The sequence below is a fragment of the Micropterus salmoides genome, unplaced genomic scaffold, assembly GCF_014851395.1.
Source record: "Micropterus salmoides isolate LMB-PRFRI ecotype aquatic unplaced genomic scaffold, ASM1485139v1 Ms_hic_scaffold_6, whole genome shotgun sequence".
Lineage (NCBI taxonomy): Eukaryota > Metazoa > Chordata > Actinopteri > Centrarchiformes > Centrarchidae > Micropterus > Micropterus salmoides.
The window spans coordinates 17006133-17026900 of NW_024044348.1; the positions used below are offsets into that span (position 1 = coordinate 17006133).

Genomic DNA, 20768 nt, shown 5'->3' on the forward strand with positions numbered 1-20768 from the left:
CTTAATTATGACCTATTTACTTAGTAGGTAAAATTGAGGAAATTTTCCTTTTGCTTTTTCTACTATTTTCTGTAATGTAAACTAACCTTTTGTATCAAAATATCACGTATTTAGTTTTTGTCTATGGATAATTTGAAGGCCCAATCATGGTTCCACTCAACCACCTAACCCAGAGTGCTTTGAATGTGGGCGAAAACATAGGTCAGGCACCACCATCCGCAAATGATAAATACCAAATTCTTTTCCCACTCTACTAAATATTCCATTGACTAAAACATTATAAATAACAGGGCTAATAACACTCCCCAGAGAGGTTGCATTCTCCACCTCAAATTGCTCAGATAACTCACTTCCAACCCTCACCTGTACTGACCTATTATATAAAAAGTTCTTAATCCAGATTCTTCCTCATCATATAGTGCGATCAATAACCCTTCCTTCCATAGCATGTTGTACACTTTTTCAAGAAAGACTATCCTACTGCTTCTACTAGCTTTCTTGATATCAATGTGCTCAATATGAATAAAGCTGCTGTTCCATTCAGGTATTTATTTTAGTCAGGCTTTTGTGTACTTGGATATTTTTCTTCTGTGCTACTTTACGTGGTCTTCACCACACTTCATCAGAATCAGAATCAAAAGGAGCTTTATTGCCCAGTTGTGTTTTACACAAATAAGGAATTTGCTTTGGTGGTAAGGTGCTACACGTCGACAAACATACAGTTGACATAAATAAATGTAGAAATATATAAATAAGGAATAGACAAATGCAAGTTATACAAGAATAATAAAAGAATAGAGAAAAATAATACAACTATTTGCAGAGAAAGAACAATGTGGCAGATATTTACATGTGCATTACTCCGGTTTGTGTTGTGCAGACGTACTGCAACGGAAGACAATATTGTGTACATAAATCAGACATAAATATATAAACTGACAAAATATTAAAATACTGAACAACAGCAATTAACAGTTAACAACAAATAGGTGCGATGTGCCAGGTTTGTGCATGATACGATATTATATTGCTCTATATTTCCGGAAAATGTATCATACTTTGGACTCTACAAGATTTATTTACCAGCTAAAACAGATAATTATCAATTTAACTATACCACAGTATATGAAGCAGCTAAATCAGGTCCATTTTGTCCAGCTATGACATTAACATGCTGCTTACATTCTAATGATCTAATCAATTAAAATAGGCTAACACACCGATAGCAGCCTTATCTTTCATTAACCACCCATTAGAAAAATATTACATGATAAAGAAACACAAGAAGTTTAATATACAAAAGGTTTCACATAAGTAACAACTAGAATTTGAAAATATTGCAGTGCCCCACTCCCATGATGGATAAACTAGCTCACTTGTTTTGGCAGGATATTTGGGATTAGAGGCATTAGAGTGTCAGAAAGGGATCATGTTCATTTATATAGCCCAAAATCAAGTTTATACCACAGCAATCTCTATAGCATACAACACCGTCCATCCTCAGACCTTCAACTCGATAAAACTCACATAAAGCTATTGTCTACTGACTCAGCTTTAAACATATGACATGACTCAGCTCTGTGTTTTTTTCAGTGACAGCATTAGCAAACCTAAAAAGTTGGGGATTAAGTAACAAGTAATAAATCACACAACAGGACATGACTAATTGGCATATTGAGACGCACTGTATTAGTTACCATGATAAAAGTTCACTGTTCACTGTGTGGCAGTTGGTTTATGGTAGTTTTATTAATTGTAATTTTGTTATATCCTTAAACTAAGCATTACATCAACTGACATAAAAAGGGCTTTTAGATGGCTCCCGCTTTATTACCTGATTTTAGGCCCTGTCTTAGCATTTGAGCAAGAGTGTGGGTTTAGGATTCAGAGATATATTTGACTATATCGGTAAGAAAAAACAGGTCTTTCTCTGCTTTCAACAGGTTGCAGTACCATCTGTAAGGACATAATTGGGTTTACAGCCTGTCAGTGTTAGCTTAGAAGCAAGGATTTGTATACAGTGTGTTGATTAAAAGCATGCCTAAGAGGTGCAAGTGCTGTTCTACAACAAAAATAAATGTAACCTATCTTAGATTGTTGGATTAGAGCATTATCTTGCATGGTAATGAGTAAGAGTATACAATTAAGTGCGATTTTAGTAATACATAAATAATAGTAGTTACAGTTACAGTGGAAGAAAACACCCTGCACATGGACCACAAGTGTAAAATATGGTAAAAGTTCTGTGTTGCTATGATGATCCAAGCAACATGTGCACATGACGTTTGAGGCAAAATGGTGACCTCAGCAAATCTTAGTCAATTCATTTCAATTCAAATTAGCTTTATTGACATGAAAGTGTAACAACAATATTGCCAAAGCATCATACAAACTACATAACAACAATCAACCCCATGCATTTCATTAAACAAGAATTTAAAGTGTAAAGTAATCAAAGCGTATGTGTGTTTGTGTTAAAAAATATATTAAAAATAAAATAAATAAATAAAACAGTAAGCCTGTGTGTTAAAAAAATATATATATATTAAATAAAACAGTAAGCCTAATATATATATATATAATAAAAAATTAAATAAAACAGTAAGCCTGTGTGTGTTAATATATATATATATAATAAAATAATTAAATAAAACAGTAAGCGTGTGTCTCTATGACTGAAGGCTTGACTTTGCTCTTCATCAATTTCATTTAGGCTATTTGTTGGTTATGATTAGTGGCTTGAATGTTCTGATTAGTTGGGACAGCAGTTTCGTAATGAGCCCTCATGTTTGTCCACTTCAGCATTCTTAGTTTTTCACAGCAAAACTTAAGTCTGCTTATATTGTATAATATAATCCATTAGACATCCTGAAAAAGCGTATGCCTATAGGCTAATACATCTTCATTTTATAAAGCTAATAAGATACTTGCAAGTTAAATGGAAGTAGGTACATAAAAGGCTTACCCTGGGACTAAAATGGTTGTAGTGTCGACAACCTTTATGAGTATTTGTCTTAACAGGATAAGTTGCCACGACCCGCTACATCTCATTTTACTACAGATGCATGAAGTTTCGATTTTTCCTTATGGAAACGCTCACCGGCAGAGCAATTTCGCTCGCAGGGCGTTAATAATGAAACCTATTATTTCCTCTCCATAAATCATCACTGTTGTCTGTAGTTCGAAGAGAGTTTGTTTGTTTGCAGCGTAGCTGACGTCATTTATCACGAGCTCACTGTGGCGGACGTAGAAAGGACTACGTGCAGCTGTAAGCGTGCCACCTGCACCTGTGGGCCGGTGTATTCAAACTATAGCAGTAAATATTGCAGGTGACATAACCACTCTGGTGTATGGAGTAACGTCTACCCCTCATGGACAATTCTAAATGTTTTGAACAATGCCCGACATGAAGGGCCTCAGGTGTCGAAGTCTCCTTTACTCTTGTGTACGGCGCAAAATTCAACAGCGCCATCTGCTGATCGCTGGGCTCCATTACATGATTCAATAACTGGCTGCATGCTCTAAAAGTCCAATTAATTGGGAATTTTAAGATAATCGAGATCAGTGGATGATTGCACTCAAAAGGAAGATTAACAAAAAAATGTCTGCGTTCCCTCTTGTGAGTTGTGGGAAGGTAGTGAAAAAGTTTGGTTTGAGCCATGAATTTCCTCAGTCACCATCTTTTCTGAAGTTAACATGTTTCATCGATCCTAAATTACAGTAGAGCTGATCTAAAACCATACCGTTAAATATATCTTATGCTGTAGAGAATAATGCAGCTGAATAAAGTCACTTCTGAATAACTGTATCCACTCTCTCCGTTGAATACCAATCAAGTTCTAAAATAAACAGAAAACCCAATGTATTTTTCTATTTCATTAATTAAAAAAAATTTCATCTAGAACACGTTGCAGGCTAAGATAACAATGTATATTAGAAGGAATAATGAAATTATACATGACTTTCCTAGCCTTCAGACCACTAAATACCAATAAAACTTTCATTCTGTAGTGAAAGAAATTTAATTAGTTCAGATTTTTTTATAAACTTTATTCATCCTTTGAAAAGATTTAGTCGAACAGGCCGAATCCCATGTCGTCATCGGACTCCTCAGACTCCTCTTTCTTTTCTTCCTTCTTCTCCTCAGCAGCTACAAAACAGAAAGCGCTTGGTATCATTTCCTGCTATAATCAACATAAATTTAACACATTTAACAAAAAGCTGTTCTTACGAGGTCACTAATCTAGAGATAGTTGTCTACAAATTTTATTACTGAGTTACTGTACTCTATTACAAATGTAAGGTTTCTCGAAAATGACCCTAGCATAACTGTCCCATAAATGAAAAAAATAAATAAATCTATAACATATTACATTACTACATGACTTGTACAGTCCATGTACATCCTGTCAGGTTTAAATTACATAGATTTCTAACACTGAATTCTATGAACCTAATGGTCACTAACTGACTTGGCTGCATGTAATCACATAACCATACAAGGTGAAGGTAAAAGCACCGGCTGCCAAGTGTCATTGATGCTGACAAACAAGGTGCTAAGCTGCGATGCTCACCTGCAGCAGGGGCTGCGGCTCCGCCTGAGCCAGCAGCTGCAGAGCTGGCAACGGCTACAGCGCCGCCTGCTGGCACGCTGGCCAGCTTACCGTAACCTGAGGAGACACGAGTTGGCAGACATAAAGCACAACTGATAACATCGACACTCAGCGGCCAGAAACAAAATAGAGGTCAGGCACAGTATGTTGTTATATAATCTGGTAATTTTGGCTGTATAGTAATACTCATTGACCATTAGCATCACACTCCAAGTTTAGTAGATATAATAAGAAAGCAAATATATTAATATTCATGTCATTGTACTAAGTATACTAAGATAGTCAAAATTTGTGATTTGATTCTGTATAAGCCTGGTTTCAACAATAAATAAAATCCACATTTTCTCACTAAGTCAAACATTTTGAATAACTCGATCACTATTTGAAAAACACTTTACAACAACTTCACATGTTGACTCTTAGGCCTATTTTTTGAAGTAGGCAGTGAAACCATTATTGACGAGTCCAGCTTTCACAGCTCAGTTGCTCATATTTTGTGAATGTTTTTTAATTACTTTTTAAATTTTCTCGTTCTATGTGCCAAGAGAATTAGTCCCAACTCTTGCACTTTAAGGAAATGAGAGGCAACTCTGTGTTCATCCGTGTCACGATGTGTTTTGATAAATTCAGAGGGTGCAAAACGGACTAAAATCCTGCCTGGCGCACCTTTAATAGCCAGTGACTACCAGACCTGACAATTTCAGCAGAACCACAAAACAAATCTAAACATCTAAATTCACCAGTACACAAAGAACAAACACTAAATGGCATGTTGGCACTCTCACCTGTAGCGATGACCTCATCCACATTCTTGCCATTGAGCTCAGTGATGACCTGTTGAGAGAGATCAAATTAGTGAATATCACAAAGGCAATAACTAGCCGCTGGTGGGACAACTGCTGCCACAACACTAGAAACACGATAAAGAGCAGACTGCTCTGTACCTTGTCCAAACGTGTGTCGTCGGCTTCAATGCCAACACTCTCCAGGATCTTCTTGATGTCCTTGGCCTCTGGGTTGGCATTGCCAGCAAGGGCAGCGAGCAGGTAAGCAGCAACGTAACGCATCCTGTAAAAAGAACAACCAGGAAGGATTAACTGTGAGCAGATGACCAGAAACAAAAATACAAGTACATGTTCAGACACCTTTTAACTATTTTTTCTTTATTTTCTAAATAAAAATAATCATATTTAATAGGGCTGCCCCAGATAAGAAGAGTCTTAATTTACAAAGATTTCACTGGTTAGTTGCAGAAAAACTAACATCGAACTCCACTCAGGAGCTGTGCCTTGTTGTTAGGGCCAGTAAAAAAGTTATCAGGGGACTGCTGCAGCACGCACCTTTTCTTTTGTAACTGAAGTAATTTAACAGCACACTGCTTGTTGGCATTATGGACGTGGATCTTATCTTATTAAACATCCATGACCAGTATTCAGACTCCGGGGACAACGAAGGTACAGCGGGTTTAGGAATGGGAAAGGAGAGGAGTCAAGAGACAGAGGTCCCGTGTTTTGAATGAGACTTTTGGACGTTAGACTGTGTTCAAACTTCAACAAAATGTTTTTTCTCCTTACGGGTTGCTCTGACACATTCAGAATTATTACCGCTTATCGTTAAAATGTTGCTGGCCTGTGTCCCTAGTAAAATGTATATTTTAAAGGCTCTTTATTACGGTTTTATATTTATCTGCAATGTAGCACAGTGTTAACAATGTTACAGCATTCCTGGAACTCAAACCATTTCCTGATGCCCCAGAAATATACATTTAAATACTTACATCATCATAAACTGGGATGATCCTAATATTTAATCTACTTAAATTAACAGCTGGAATAAAGATATCACCAAAAATATGGCATGTAGGCACTCAAGTATTTAGCAGCCTCGAGTCTTAGCAAAGCTCAGACTGACGTTAAACTTGTTGCAACTGTTTTTATTATTAACGTTACAGGTTATCTCTTGATGGCTCATCCCTTTAAGGTACTTTCAGAATTAACCTCAGCCACATTTTACAAGAAATAATCTTTCTTTGCTAATATAGGGGGAAAATATAAAATAAACGCTTTAGGTTTAATTAGCTTATTTGTGATTTTAACGTTAGTCCTGTCAAGCAGCATCCGTTAATCTTTTAAGTTTGAGTTAACTAGCAGTGCGAGTTAACGGCGAAAAACTCTTAGCACGTATTTAGCATAAAGTCTGTAAAAACTACTTACAATAACTCGGACAAATCGTTTGAATGCAAGAACAAACAATCCAGCTACACTTTCTACACCCATGTGGCAGCGTGTTCTTCAGTCTCCTTAACATTAACGTAAGCTAACGTTGGCTAGCCGCCGCCGAGGTTGCGGTGCATGAAATGGAGAAATCTAGTTAATATGCAACTCTTTAATGTTTCTGACCTACCGGGGCAGTACTTTTATTTATTTCTTGGGATTACATGCTTGTTCTCTCAGTGATTAACACATTTATTACATTATAAAAAAGACACTCACTTGCTAGACAGGCGAACGCGTGTTCACTTCGAGGTTAGCACGGACAGAAAGGAAGTTACGTCGCCGGAAGCAAACGGAAGACGCCTCTCTTCTTCGTCGTCTTCAATAAAAGACCGACAGCAAGTAAACTGCTGCATGCTGTATCGGAGTGTGTAATGTAAGCTTTAAGCTTCACGGCTCAAGTTTCTAGGGAATCTTAGAGAAGCTGTCACCGTTTCAGACTTGCATATGTGTATTTTTAACACTTATCCAATACGAGAAACTCATTATCAAAACATCACATTATGCTGATATGTCATTGTGCAGTCATGAGCGTTAGTTCATTAACCTCTGCCACACTAGCCTAAATGTTTCATTCATAATATGGGATATCTATATAAAAAAAGATAAACAAATCTTTTTATTTTTATTTCTGTTAAAGACTCCTTAATCCAAAAAGCTGAGGAATGCAAGTGGTATTTATCTGAATGTGTGATTTTAACAAGGTGCAAGGTAAATGTATTCATCATATTATAACAATTTGTAAAATTAATCAGTTTGGAGTATCCTTATGATCTTCCAAGACATATATTTGGAAACCTCCTTTATGTCTTTGAAATGTGTAGCCTACCTCTTACATTTTTTTTTTAATTGTTTTTCGGTCTATTTATTTTAACATTGTATGTCTTATTTTTGTTTGTTAATAACTTTGCAGAAAATATTAAGGTGTTATTTGTATCTGCCTTTGTACATGTTCCATTTTTGTTCCATGTTATTCGTCTATGTTTAATCTCTCATAGATGGTATCTCCATCATTTAAGGTTTTTTTTTTACAGGTTTTACTGCAGCAATATCTGTTTGGAAAGGAAGTTTTCTCAGACCGCTATCTTTAAATCTTCACATTGGAGAATTCTTCACATTGTTTTATAATTGATTTGTAGTTTCTTCGAATTAGTTGTCTACTCTGTGGTAGGGTTGGTGCTTTTGGTAGTCTTATTTCTCCAGTTTTATTTTTTCATAAAAACAAACTGTGTGTAAGTGTGTGTGTGTTTGTGTTTTACTGTACGGGATATTGACATGAATCAGTTTCTTCTTCCTTGTCAGCTCTCACTGCTAATTTGGCCCCTGATCCAGTTTGGCCTCCTGCTTCGTCCTCAGCCCCTGCTGCTGCTGCTGGGCTTGCTCCTGGGCGTGATTGATTTTGGTTGCCAGAAAGGATGAAGTGAGCCGTCCTCACACAACACTCTGCAGTGGACCACACCACAAGTCCAGCAGCTATGCTCTGGACTCAGGCTTTAGTGTGATCAACCAGCTCTAATGAATCGCTGTCACGTGCACCTGCTTGGTTCCAGGCAACCGGCCACTGATCTACCACTGAGCTCCTGTTACAGAGCTCCTCTCAGTATATAGATGCAACTACCTTTTAAAGATAACTACAGTATATCAAGCAGACATTTGGGAGAGACATTGAAGGCTACAGCCAAATTTTGCTTGTCAACTGACCTCAAAACATTTCACAAAGTTAAATCAATCTGTCTGGTTAAAAATCAATCTAACAATCTAACATTCACAAAAGTTGCATTTATTACAGAACTATATTGCTTTATAGCTGTCTGATCAGCATTTTGATATGCCACTTGCTCACTAACACAGATTTTTTATTACAGATTTGTGAACAATATTTGAGAGAAATAGGCCTTTTGTGTACATAGAGGAAGTCTTAGATCTCTGAGTTCAGCTCATGATGAATGGGGGCAAAAACATTTTATTTAGTGTATGTGAATATGAATTACTTAATTTGAGAACAGGCAAATAAATAAGAGTGCTTTTATGCTGGCAGTGCTGCCAAAAAATCAGGTTTAGCAGCATTTATTTAGAACGCAAAACTACATGTAAAGTGAAACATGGAGAGACGTACGACAGGGAATAATTGCAAATATGAAGAACAGGCTTTTTTTGGGCTTCCAAAGGGGGAAGGGGATGCCATTAGCCAGTAGGAAACCACTTGGTCCATCCCTGTACATTTGAATGTCTCCATGGTTTTTTGACCACTAAATTGTAGGTTTAAAAGAAACATTTGAACTTCATCACATTTTAGAAACTACTCCATCTAAGTAAAACTGACACATCAATTATGTTTCAACTACCGTGATGCTCTTACCAAGTTTCTCTTTCCATCTCTGAAGTACTTTCCTGCTTTTCATACAAGTAAGGCAAGACGGCGAAAGAGGATCATTGAAGTGGAAAACATTTTGTAAGAAAATAAACTGGTTTTCGCAATAGTTGAGAATTCAAGTTCATTCTGCATTCATTATTCCAACAGAATTTGGTAGCAAACATTTTCCCCTTTCCCTCTACATCAAATAGGGCTCTTGCTGTGTTATATGCATGCTATTGATGTTGAACTTCTATCAATCCTCTACCACACATACCCGTCCTTCAAATGAGACGTTAAACCAAGCTCCTGACTCATTGTGGTCATTAAAGATCCCGCGGCACTTGTCGCAAAGAGTAGGGGGTTCCCCAGTGTTCACAACCTGGCTTTCACCATCTGGCCATCTAATTATCCCCCGTAGTAATTGGCAATGTTTCCCTCCCTCTCTGCCTCAAGCTGATGTGTGGTGAGCGTTCTGGCGCTAAATGGCTGCCGTGCATCACCCAGGTGGGTGCTACACATTGGTGGTGGTTGAGGTGAGTCCCCCCCACTTCACTGTGAAGCGCTTTGAGTATGTATGATAAAGCGCTATATAAATGTAATTCATTATTATTATTATTATTATTATTATACAGCATACAGTATGTGTCATGGTATGGCAATTATTATGAAGAGTGAAGACTCTGTAGTCCATGTGCAGCATTAAGTACGTCTTTTACTACCTTTAGTGATTGTTTCCAATGTCATTAAGCTGTAAAACTTGTGTGTAAAAGATGCTGAAGACGACTTACATTTAAGCACTGTTTTATTTAGCCTCCAGTCCAATTATTGTCATGTTCTACATCACAACATTTTACATTCCACATCAATGTAATACAGTAAATTAGATAAGAAACCAGAGAACACAAAATAACAACACAGTCTACAGGTAATAATCCTAAACAAGCACTGACTAAAACATTTCAAAACATTATCAAAGTTGTCACAAATGTTGCAAGTTTGGTCTTTGTACTAGAAAGAAAAACTCAGTTCAGATCTCAGAAAAGAAGTGCTGACCTAGGACAATTCATCTCTTTAAGTCTGTCAGGTCATACAGCCAAGTGACCTCAGTAATCGTCCCACATCAGAGCTGCTTTTCAGAGAGGCTTCGCCGATATGGCCCTGGTACACGGTCAAAATGGAAGTACCAATTAATCCTGGTGTTTGTTTTTTTTAGGAAAATCACTTATAAAAATTGAGAAAAATATCAAAAGAAAAGTATTATAAAAAATACTCTATTGACCATTCCAATATATATAAGGAAGTGGGTAGAAAGTTGAAGGGTACTTTGCAAAATATTGCAATTAAGTTGGACAATGGTCAGTGACATTCAGTGGAGCGTGTGACTGTGTAATATCAATACCTAGTCTCATTACATTATGTTCCCGATTTACTATACATGTTTGTAAGCAGTGAATCTAGCTAGCTAAAGCTGGATAAAACACAATTAAGTGACAAACTTTACATTATATTAGGACATTTCAACTTTTATGTACATCTGCTTAATTTTCTGCCTCAAAACAAACATATCGTCAAAGTAGCCTGTGGAATGGTCTATTCCTAACCACACTTTCACACAAGCCTATTCTTCTACATGCATCCTGACAATCATTAGATAGCAAAACTAATATCACACAGACATTTTCACTGCAACTACTTGATGGTAATCAGCATGAGTATGTTATAACAAATCTTGTAAATGCCTCACAACATTATGTAACTCCAAAGTGTCCACTGATTGCAGCGGTCCCAAAATACATCATATTACATTAGACATTTGTCCACACAGCCTTCATGTAGTAATTGTCATTAAAATTCTACAGTAAAATTACAGTTATTTTGCACCAGTACAGGATATTTCCAAAGTTTTAAATGACTTTGCATAGATAATTGATTTTCATTCAGTTTTTGCAGGACTGTGTGTGTTTGTTTTTATTTTACACTTTGTCCCAAAATTCAGCTTTTTAATAAAGGAGTAAAAGGATTACAGGAAGCACACCAACTGAATACAACTGAGCTATGTGCTATCATCATTTATTGTGGACTATTTAAAGCAATATTAAAGTAAGACATAATCCACTAAACTTGAGTGAAGCTAATCCCGCAAGTTAACCTGATATTTAAAAGGAAGAGTGGACTTTGAGCTGACACGGAGGGCAATAATGGACACATGTAGACAACGTAACAGACAAGTCCAACTTTTACTTTCGTAAACTATAATTTTAAGATTTCAAAAAAAAAACAAAAAAAACCTTTCCACTGATAACAACATTTTAGAAGACTTAGTGATACATTTAGTGACGTTAAGTAATCTTTTTTTGAAGTACAAATGGTTACGCCTGGTGCCACTCATCGGATAGATCACTAAAAGCACACAAGCATATTTTGGAGAAAACAATATCAAATTTGGAGCAACGCTAGAGCAACTGATGTCATAGGCAGTTGCTCGTGCTGAACCTTATTGTATGTTAAGAGATGGTAGATAAAATAAAATAACTACATCACAAAAACTGTTCAAGATTAGAGGAGAAACCATTGACCGTACAGTGTATTACAACAGAGAGAGACTGAAGCTACACTGAAGGTAAAGGTTTTCCCGCTTTCATACATGGCCATGTGTTTCTGTTACTTTATCCACCATCCATCAATTTTCTACATCAGTAAAACAGATCACAACTAGCTTTGTGGTTCCTATTTTCCTGTGTGAATTATGTGATGCGCTGATCCTGGATCCTGGGACTAGACAATAGTATGGCTAAAGTCAGCTAAAGCCTAGTTTACATTATTCTATATTCATGCTGTTGCATCTACCAGGGAAACAAAACACTGTTGGGAATAAATTAAATTTATCTTCTGATACTTTGTTGTCCCACACACTGAAAGACTGGATGTTGCAGAGAGTAACTTATATTCCCTTTGCAGACAAATCAAGAAAGGCCATTGAATTCTCTTGTTTCATATCAAATAAGTAAGTATTCAGAATACAAGTTTTTTAAAGAAAAACATGACTTACGGACTTGTTTGATTGACATGTTGCATGAGAGGCTTCTGAATGAGGAAAGGATTTTTAAGCATTAATATTCCACATCATAAGATGTTTTGTCATGATACGAGGAACACCGTTACAACAGCTGAAGATGCATTCTACAAACACTTTAAACATTATTTCTAAGTGTTGTATATGTAAACGTGGAAGGAGATCCAACATATACAGTATGTTGGGGCTTATTGACACCGTTTTGACATTAGCCTGCTTAAAACCGCATATCACAACAAACCTGAGGGTTTTTCCGTAATGTTCATTATCATTCTTATTTCAACATGATGGGCAGTTAGAATATTACATACATTTTATTGGTGCAACTAAACTGTTGGTTTTAATAAAAATGACAAATGTCTAGGTAAGGAAATAAATCTAGTGTCAGTTCGTAAAGAAAATGTTGTTGCAAGCATCATATATCAGATTTACGGCATAATCCACTGTGTAAAGTCTTGATTAACATGCAGTTGCCAAATCCAGTATTGTGTCTGCCATTTCATTCATCAAAACAATGATGAAAGCTCATATTAGGAATTATTGTGATTTAAAGAGACTGTTTCATATTATCAGACTGCTTGATATTACAAAAAATATTCTTCCTCATTTTGAACTTTCACTGAATGATGCAAACAATGCTAACAAGTTGGCTGTTATTTTGAGCAAAGATCAAAGATGAATGTTAAGAAACTGACTTTTCATTAACTACCGTACCTGGCAAAGGAAAAACATGACATATAGTACCCTCCTGATTTACTTCAACACAAATTAATCAGAAGCTGAACTGGTTTCATCTCATGTCATGCTGACTGAACATTTGCTACTTCGATAAAAGTAAAACTGTGAGTCTCTGTCGCAACAGGAATTTAGTTCAAAAGTTGCAAAGATCCCATTACATTACTTACAGTACCTGCTGAGATTTTTGTAGTGTGGTAGGACATTAGAAAACCGGTATTTGAAGTGTCCTTTCGGTGGTTTCCCTTATTATCAAACTAACTAATTCACTCATCAACTCTTCCCTATTCTGGACTTTCCAGTAGAGCGGCAATAAAACTAAAGTTTGCACAAGTGAAGAGTTTTATGTTAACATGTGTTGTTGAGAATAACAGATGCAAAGCATGTAGTAAATCCTGCCACAAGCATTTAATTACCAGTCCTTGACTTTAAACCATTAGAAAGAAAAAAAGAACAATGAACACAATACATAAGATGAATGTGTTTGCCCTGAGGCACTTGGTAGTGGCTGTGATAAAATAATTAAAAACACTACCTTTCTAGTCAAAGGAATTGTGGTTTTAAAAGCACTCAAAGTTGCATTCAAATTGTCAATTCAAAAATAATGCACGTGAGTGACCACCTACATTGACAATCATGATCATTCTAGTGTTTGACTAGAGTTGCAGTGTCCAGTGTAACAATGGCAAATATTAAAATTGCTACAGAAAACGCTAGAAGCACAATATACAGTATGTGCGAGTAGGAAACAAAACTAATCTTGTGTGTTTTTGTATTTTTGGGTGGCAGGGAGATAAGAAACAGACCAGAACAAATGGCCATAATGCTAGAGGAGGAGAGACATGGGAGCTGGGCATCAGCATGGAAAATTCCTACTGGGGATAGTTGTTCTGTTGCCGGCGCTTCGCCGACCTCATTTTCTCAAAGCGTGACTCCATTTCCTCTAGGACTTTGGGGGTATACCTTACTACCAGCTTCACAGTGCCCTGAGCTGCTTTGAGGAGTTCCACAGCTTTCTCATGGTGCTCACCTTCCACACTCTGGAAAGAAGACACATAACAGCTGTAGTAAAGTTGAACGGTTTTATAGGTTTTTTATTTCAAAAAGCAATATACTACGGGGAATTGTTAAGCACAAGATCAACTAGGTACAGTGGATAGAAAAAGTCTATACACCCCTGTTAAAATGCCAGGTTCTTATGATGTAAAATAATGAGACAAAGATAAATCATGTCAGAACTTTTTCCACCTTTAATGTGAACAATTCAATTGACAAACAAATTGAAATCTTTGAGGGGGGAAAAATAAAAACCCTTAAATAACCTGGTTGCATAAGTGTGCACACCCTTAGACCAATATTTTGTTGAAGCACCTTTTGATTTTATTACAGCAGTCAGTCTTTTTGGGTAGGAGTCTATGAGAATGGCACATCTTGACATGGCAATATTTGCCCACTCTTCTTTGCAAAAGCATTCCAAATCTGTCAGATTGCGAGGACATCGCCTGTGCACAGCCCTCTTCAGATCACCGACATCACAGATGTTCAATTGGATTCAGGTCTGGGCTCTGGCTGGGCCATTCCAAAACATTAATCTTCTTCTGGTGAAGCCATGCTTTTGTGGATTTGGATGTGTGCTTTGGGTCGTCGTGCTGAAAGGTGAACTTCCTCTTCAGATTTCTAACCTATGTCTGAAGGTTTTGTGCCATAATTCCCTCCACCCTGACTAAGGCCCCGGTTCCAGCTGAAGAAAAACAGCCCCAAAGCATGATGCTGCCACCACCATGCTTCACTGTGGGTATGGTGTTCCTTGGGTGATGTACAGTGTTGTTTTTGCACCAAACATACCTTTTGGAATTATGGCCAAAAAGTTCTACCTTGGTTTCATCAGACCATAATACATTTTCCCACATGCTTTTGGGGGACTTGATGTTTGTTTTTGCAAACTTTAGCCGTGCTTGGATGGTTTTTTTGGTAAGAAAAGGCTTCCGTCTTGCCACCCTACCCTATAGCCCATTCATATGAAGAATATAGGAGATAGTTGTCACATGTACCATACAGTTAGTACTTGCCAGAAATTCCTGCAGTTCCTTTAATGTTGCTGTAGGCCTCTTGGAAGCCTCCCTGACCAGTTTTCTTTTCATCAATTTTGGAGGGACGTCCAGTTCTTGGTAAAGTCACAGTTGTGCCATATTTTCTCCACTTGATGATGACTGTCTTCACTGTGTTCCATGATATATCTAATGCTTTAGAAATTCTTTTGTACCTGTCTCCTGACTTATGTCTTTCAACAATGAGATCTTGCTGATGCTTTGAAAGCTAAACAACTAAGAAAATATCAGGAAAATCCTACTAGAACAGCTGAACTTTATTTGTGATTAATCACAGTCACTTTAAATGATGGCAGGTGTGTAATGACTTCTAGTTAACCTGAGTTTGAATGTGATTGGTTAATTCTGAACACAGCCACATCCCCAGTTATAAGAGGGTGAGCACACTTCTGCAACCAGGTTATTTGAAGGTTTTTATTTTTCATTTCCCCCCCTCAAAGATTTCAATTTGTTTTTCTATTGAATTGTTCACATTAAAGGTCGAAAAAGTTCTAACATGATTTATCTTTGTCTCATTATTTTACATCATAAGAACCTGGCATTTTAACAGGGGTGTGTAGACCTTTTCTATCCACTGTATGTTGTAACTTTGAAAGAAACAATGAACTCAGTATTTTAAAAGGCATTGGAGTGAACATAAGCTTTGGCAGCTTGGTTCAACTTACCATATAAAAGTTTGTAATTTGGACATTTTACTGAACAATTAACAGTCAGTTGGATAATTGTCTTTGGCTGATCCAGGAATTCAAGCTGTGGCCAGAAAGTGCTGAATGTTGTAGCTAATATGGAAGAGCCAGAAGGTACCCTGTGGAGTTTGCCTTTTGTTGTAAATATATGCTTACATTCACTGTTTCTAAAACACATCTCTGAGGCCTAATAATGCTTTGATTGCATTTACTTCCCCGTAACATTTTCAAAACAACATTGTAAACCTCCATACTTGCTTGCTAGCAGTCTTCTTCTCCCTTGCTTTATTGGCGCATTGCTACATTTACTGGTGACAATTCTTACAAACAACTGTGGATGAGTGGAATCGCGTAAAACCATCGGCAGGACTGAGTACATGTTTCCTTCATGCACGGGTGCAGGCTTGAGTGTCCTCGCTGACAAATCAAGGACCCACTCTTAAAAACATTGCTCTGTAGCACTATTAGTGGTCAAGAACTCCACAGGGTACCTTTCAGATACAGTTTTTCTAATAGCAGCTTTGTGCTAGCTCTGTAAGCAAAGGGACTGATGGAAACTGGCACATGTGCATTGTTTATTAGCTTCTATTACTAATAGTGAACCAACAGGATGATGAAAATATTTCTCTGATGCCTGATTTCTGGAGACACCTGTCATCTTTTCCAGGTCTCCATGGTGGAGAGGAGGTCGTGTGGCTCTTACTATGTTGGTGTATTCTGTACAGATGACAGCTATGTATGTCTGTCTGTCCTGGATTCCTCCTCTGTTCCTGAGGTTTCTTTCAATTTCTTTCCACGTTTAAGTTTTTTTTCTCCCTTAACTGAACTGAGGTCTAAGCACATTAGACAGAGGCAAATTTATGATTTGTGAAATTTGGCCACATAAATAAAACAGACTTGACTTTGAGTGTAGATGTGAATTTTAAATGTTTTAAATTCTTAATCTATCCTAATTGCTGAACTGTTTATTATCTCACTTAGTGTATAATGAATGCGAGTTTTCAAAAACATCAGCTTTGCCTTTTTGCTTCTTGTTTTACCGACTGTTAAATTGACTAGTCTGCAAAATGTGTAAATGTCATCAGGTGTCATGTTAAAATGCTAAAGCTTCAAATCTAACATCCCGGAGTAAGTCATGATTCTGTGAATTCAACGTACCACTCCATTAACAGAGAGAAGCTGGTCGCCTCTCTTCAAGCCTCCATGTCGGTCAGCGATGCCTCCTGGGATGATGCGTGAGATGTAAATAGGTGAGTTTTGCTCCTTTCCGCCCATTATATTGAAACCCAGGCCTTCTTCTGTCTTGGGCAGTTCAACGACGCGTGGATGTGAGTGTCCCTCACTTGCTGCAAAAGCTGCCACAGTAGCCTACAAATAAACAAGGTGATGTTTCAAATATCCTGTATTTACTTCACTCAACACGCAATGTGACGTGTTCAATTAAAGCGCCCTTTAGAACCAAATGGTCTGAAATTATACAATTAAATGTGCACAAGTAAAATGCTGCATATTAGATGGTACTTTACTTGGGTCTACCTTAGCTGTGGCGTTGGCCCTGACCTCAGGACTGCTGTTGATGTCCACTGTTTCATACACATGTTCATAAACCTAAAGAGACATTGTTTCCATCAATTCCAAAAGGTGAACACAAAAGTAATCACACCAAACTCAATTTTTTTTGAAGAGATAACTTTAACATCAGAAGAGAAAAGTGAACTAATAACATCTCACAGTTATGTGTTTTAAAAACGACAAAGTGTCTCACTTCTCTGACAGCATTACAGAATTCACTCTGTAAGACCCTTTGCAGTGCCTGCAGCTTCTGGGGAGGCACTTCCCCTGTCCTCTGGAGCTTATCAAGCAGTTCAACCGCACGGCTAATGTCTGTCAACAACAAAACACACACAACCATCAAGGATTTCACTGATCTGTACGTTGTCACTGCCTGCGTGAATGGCAGTACTCCACAGTGTTACCACTCAATTAATGTCTGACAAATGATTTACTAATTATTAAAATTTAAATCAATTTTATGCCATGACTTCAATTCGTTTACCTCGACTGACGCTACATTTGTTCAGATTATAAATACTTTGTCCCTATGGGGAAAGCTTGTCTGGTTTACAGTACAGTTTATCTACCATAAATAAAAAATAACTCTAAGCTACATTAATCAATAGGGCAACTTCCAATATGTCATGCTTCAGAGCAAGATATAGTGCTCAATGATATACTGCGCTGCCGCTGGATTTACGTGGAGATTAAGTACATTTCAATACCATCATATCATTTACTTATGTTTTACAAATTAGTAATCGCCTCTGCCACCACAGAGTGGATGAGGCAAAACCACCAACTGCTCTATCAAAATAAATAATGTGAAATTGCACAATCAAGGACAAAACAAGTGTTTCCCCATTTTCCTCTAATATTCTGTTTATAATTTTCCATTTAGAGTTTATTTTATCCCGTGGAATTAGTTAGAAAGAAGAAAATACGTTGTTTTCTTAATCTGTGCTAATTGATGTAACGTTACCTGATTCCTTAATATAAATATTTCCTCCTGCTCGTTCTGGCTGCTAATTGTGATATAACGTTAGCTGGTGTAACAAAGTGTATGAGGCCTCGATTCTTTTCTATGCAAACGTACACTGAACATTTGAAAAACCAGCTAGGTTAACGTTAACTTAACTGACCCTGTCTGTTATCACAAATTTTAGTTAACGTTACTTCACTAAGTTAATGCGCAAAGTAAAACAATGCAGCCGTAAAAACTATTGTTACTTTAGGTTGGTGCCAAGAATACACACAATTAGGCAAAGCCATAAGCATTAGAACACATCGTTAACGCAAGGTTAGCCAACTAAACATCCTAAAGTACGCTGCCCAGAACAATCACCAGCTATATTTGGCTAACTCTAGCTAAGCTAGGTATATGGTCTCCCTTGTACTCCCTTTTCACAACAAATATTTTTAAGCTAACGCTATCTAGCCAATTAACTTTACCTCTTTCCAACCGCACAGGCTCCCCAAGCGATGCCATTCTTGATATTAATGGTGACTTGATGTTAGGTAGATATTGCGTTAAACGTTAGATATGGTAAAACTAAATTTGGTAATCCTGACTACCGCTACGTGCGCTTAACCTAGACGATAAATCAGATTAGCCAAGTTAGCCGGCTAGGCTAGCTGCCAGTGTCACGGTGCGTTCATGTAATCCTCGAAAACTGGAGAAGCCACCAAACTCATCACGTTCTTTCATAGTGACTTGATGATCGTGAGCCAACACTGAAGGCCTCTTCGGTGAATCAGTCAATGCTTTAAATTATTTATCTAAAAAACAATTCCTAAATAATTTCTTAACATTTCCAAACAATCCAGAAGTAAATATGTATTTATGCAATGTGTCATCCATTTGTACATATATAATTATCTAAAATATCATAAATATCAATCTACCGTTCTCACAATATCACCTATGGCTTGGTGTAGCTGACAATGGAAGTTATTTCCATTATTGAGGATCTTTCATTCTTACACTTTTGGTGATTTATGCATGTATAATTAAGGAGTTGATTTCCACTCAAGAAGTTGGATATTTCTGTGACTATAGGGTTTGGGTTGTGTAAGTTAATTTTACTGTGCTTAGCCCACTGTAGGTCTTATTGGCCTGCATCCAGGAAAAAAGGTGAGGAAAGGTGCCCACTGTGATCCCAATCATACAACACAATTTGACGATCACACAATCAACTAAAACAGTGATAATCTAGTGTTTAGTGCATCATTCATTTAACAGATGTCCTGGACCTCTGCATGAATGTTCATAGCTCAAGGGATTGTTACGTCCTGTGTATCGGTGACAAGAGACCGTGCACCCAGAAGCTTCTTTGGTTTTTTGCTGACACTTGGGAGGAACGGGCTCTCTACTGCCCTCTACTGGTCGACTGCAACACATCGACTGCACTGCTCTCTGTGGGCTGAAACTTTTAAGCACGGTTCAATTTTGACCACTCCTGCTATGGCATGCACGGATTGGGGCGTGGCCAGAGACTCCACACATTTAGTGGGGGAGCAGCAGTAGCTGTCCTTTTTTTCTATACAATAGGCACATTGCGTAAAAATGTAAACTTTTTTTCTTCTTGTTTTTGTCTTTATGCTTCAGCCACAGCTCTGAGTCAAATAAATACTACACATCATTCTGTAAAATCTATTTCCGTGCATGATTTATGATCACAAAAGAAAAAAATGGGCTTTCTTTTTCTGCAAACATGGGCTTTGCCTTGGCTCAAAGACAACTGGTGATTTCAGAGTCAATTTGTCCATTACTTTAATAACTGTGTGATGGGTGGATTTTAGTTTTCTCTTCCTTAAGCTTGGCTAAACAAAAACGTTCTACTCATGATAAATAGAGCAACCTGGAATACCTCATCTAAAATACTTTGCAGAAGGTCTGAGTCAATGTTGTGTTGCTTTAGTGCTCAGACACTACTAAATCATTCTAATCATTCAAGGCAGATCAACTGCTTTTCTTCCCGTAGGATAATAGAAAACCTCGGCATGATATTTGTTCTTACTTGGTTTGTGAGGCATTGACAACAAACCTCTGTACCTTTTATTGGAGATTTATGACAATAGATCATTTGAGAGACACTACTGCATGCTTGTTATCTTTCTCTGAGTTGGCGTGGAGACTCCCTATTTGTTCTCCGCTTCTTTATAAGAAAAGTCACTTACAGCATCTTCATCAGCCTCCTCCGTACGATCCAAGAGAAATAGAGAAGAAAGTGGAACATCTTTTTGTCCCCCTCGTTTCAGCAAGTTGTTCTCCAAAATCTCAAAATGCCAGATCCGGTTCTCTTCAGAGGTCACACTTACCTTCAGGTTGACGGAGGAGAGGTAAAATGAGGTGGTTGGGATGTAACAC

General features: G+C 37.4%; 2 protein-coding genes across 2 annotated transcripts; both read right to left on the bottom strand.

Moving 5' to 3' along the window:
* Positions 1-4029: 4029 nt before the first annotated feature.
* On the bottom strand, positions 4030-7229 carry LOC119889915 (60S acidic ribosomal protein P2-like). Its single transcript, XM_038700836.1, has 5 exons — positions 7106-7229; positions 5558-5681; positions 5399-5447; positions 4575-4670; positions 4030-4150 (listed from the first exon to the last, which is right to left on the bottom strand). The coding sequence occupies exons 2-5, from the start codon at positions 5678-5680 to the stop codon at positions 4071-4073; spliced, it is 348 nt and encodes a 115-aa protein (XP_038556764.1). The 5' UTR covers position 5681; positions 7106-7229; the 3' UTR covers positions 4030-4070.
* Positions 7230-10026: 2797 nt separating this feature from the next.
* Positions 10027-19043, bottom strand: lin7c (lin-7 homolog C (C. elegans)). The gene is made up of 5 exons (XM_038700835.1): positions 18851-19043; positions 17610-17728; positions 17381-17452; positions 17003-17212; positions 10027-14090 (listed from the first exon to the last, which is right to left on the bottom strand). Exons 1-5 carry the CDS (start codon positions 18885-18887, stop codon positions 13923-13925), a joined length of 606 nt encoding a protein of 201 aa, XP_038556763.1. The 5' UTR covers positions 18888-19043; the 3' UTR covers positions 10027-13922.
* Between the last annotated feature and the right edge of the window lie 1725 nt (positions 19044-20768).

Excerpts from the sequence above, each read along its gene's own strand:
- LOC119889915 (XM_038700836.1), bottom strand. The coding sequence starts at position 5,680 with ATGCGTTACGTTGCTGCTTACCTGCTCGCTGCCCTTGCTGGCAATGCC. Across the intron at positions 5,448-5,557 it reads ACGACACACGTTTGGACAAG|GTCATCACTGAGCTCAATGG; the intron begins GTACAGAGCAGT and ends CTCTCTCAACAG. Across the intron at positions 4,151-4,574 it reads AGCCGCAGCCCCTGCTGCAG|CTGCTGAGGAGAAGAAGGAA; the intron begins GTGAGCATCGCA and ends TCTGTTTTGTAG.
- lin7c (XM_038700835.1), bottom strand. The coding sequence starts at position 18,887 with ATGGCATCGCTTGGGGAGCCTGTGCGGTTGGAAAGAG. Across the intron at positions 17,729-18,850 it reads GCCTGTGCGGTTGGAAAGAG|ACATTAGCCGTGCGGTTGAA; the intron begins GTAAAGTTAATT and ends TGTTGTTGACAG. Across the intron at positions 17,453-17,609 it reads TCTGTAATGCTGTCAGAGAA|GTTTATGAACATGTGTATGA; the intron begins GTGAGACACTTT and ends ATGTCTCTTTAG.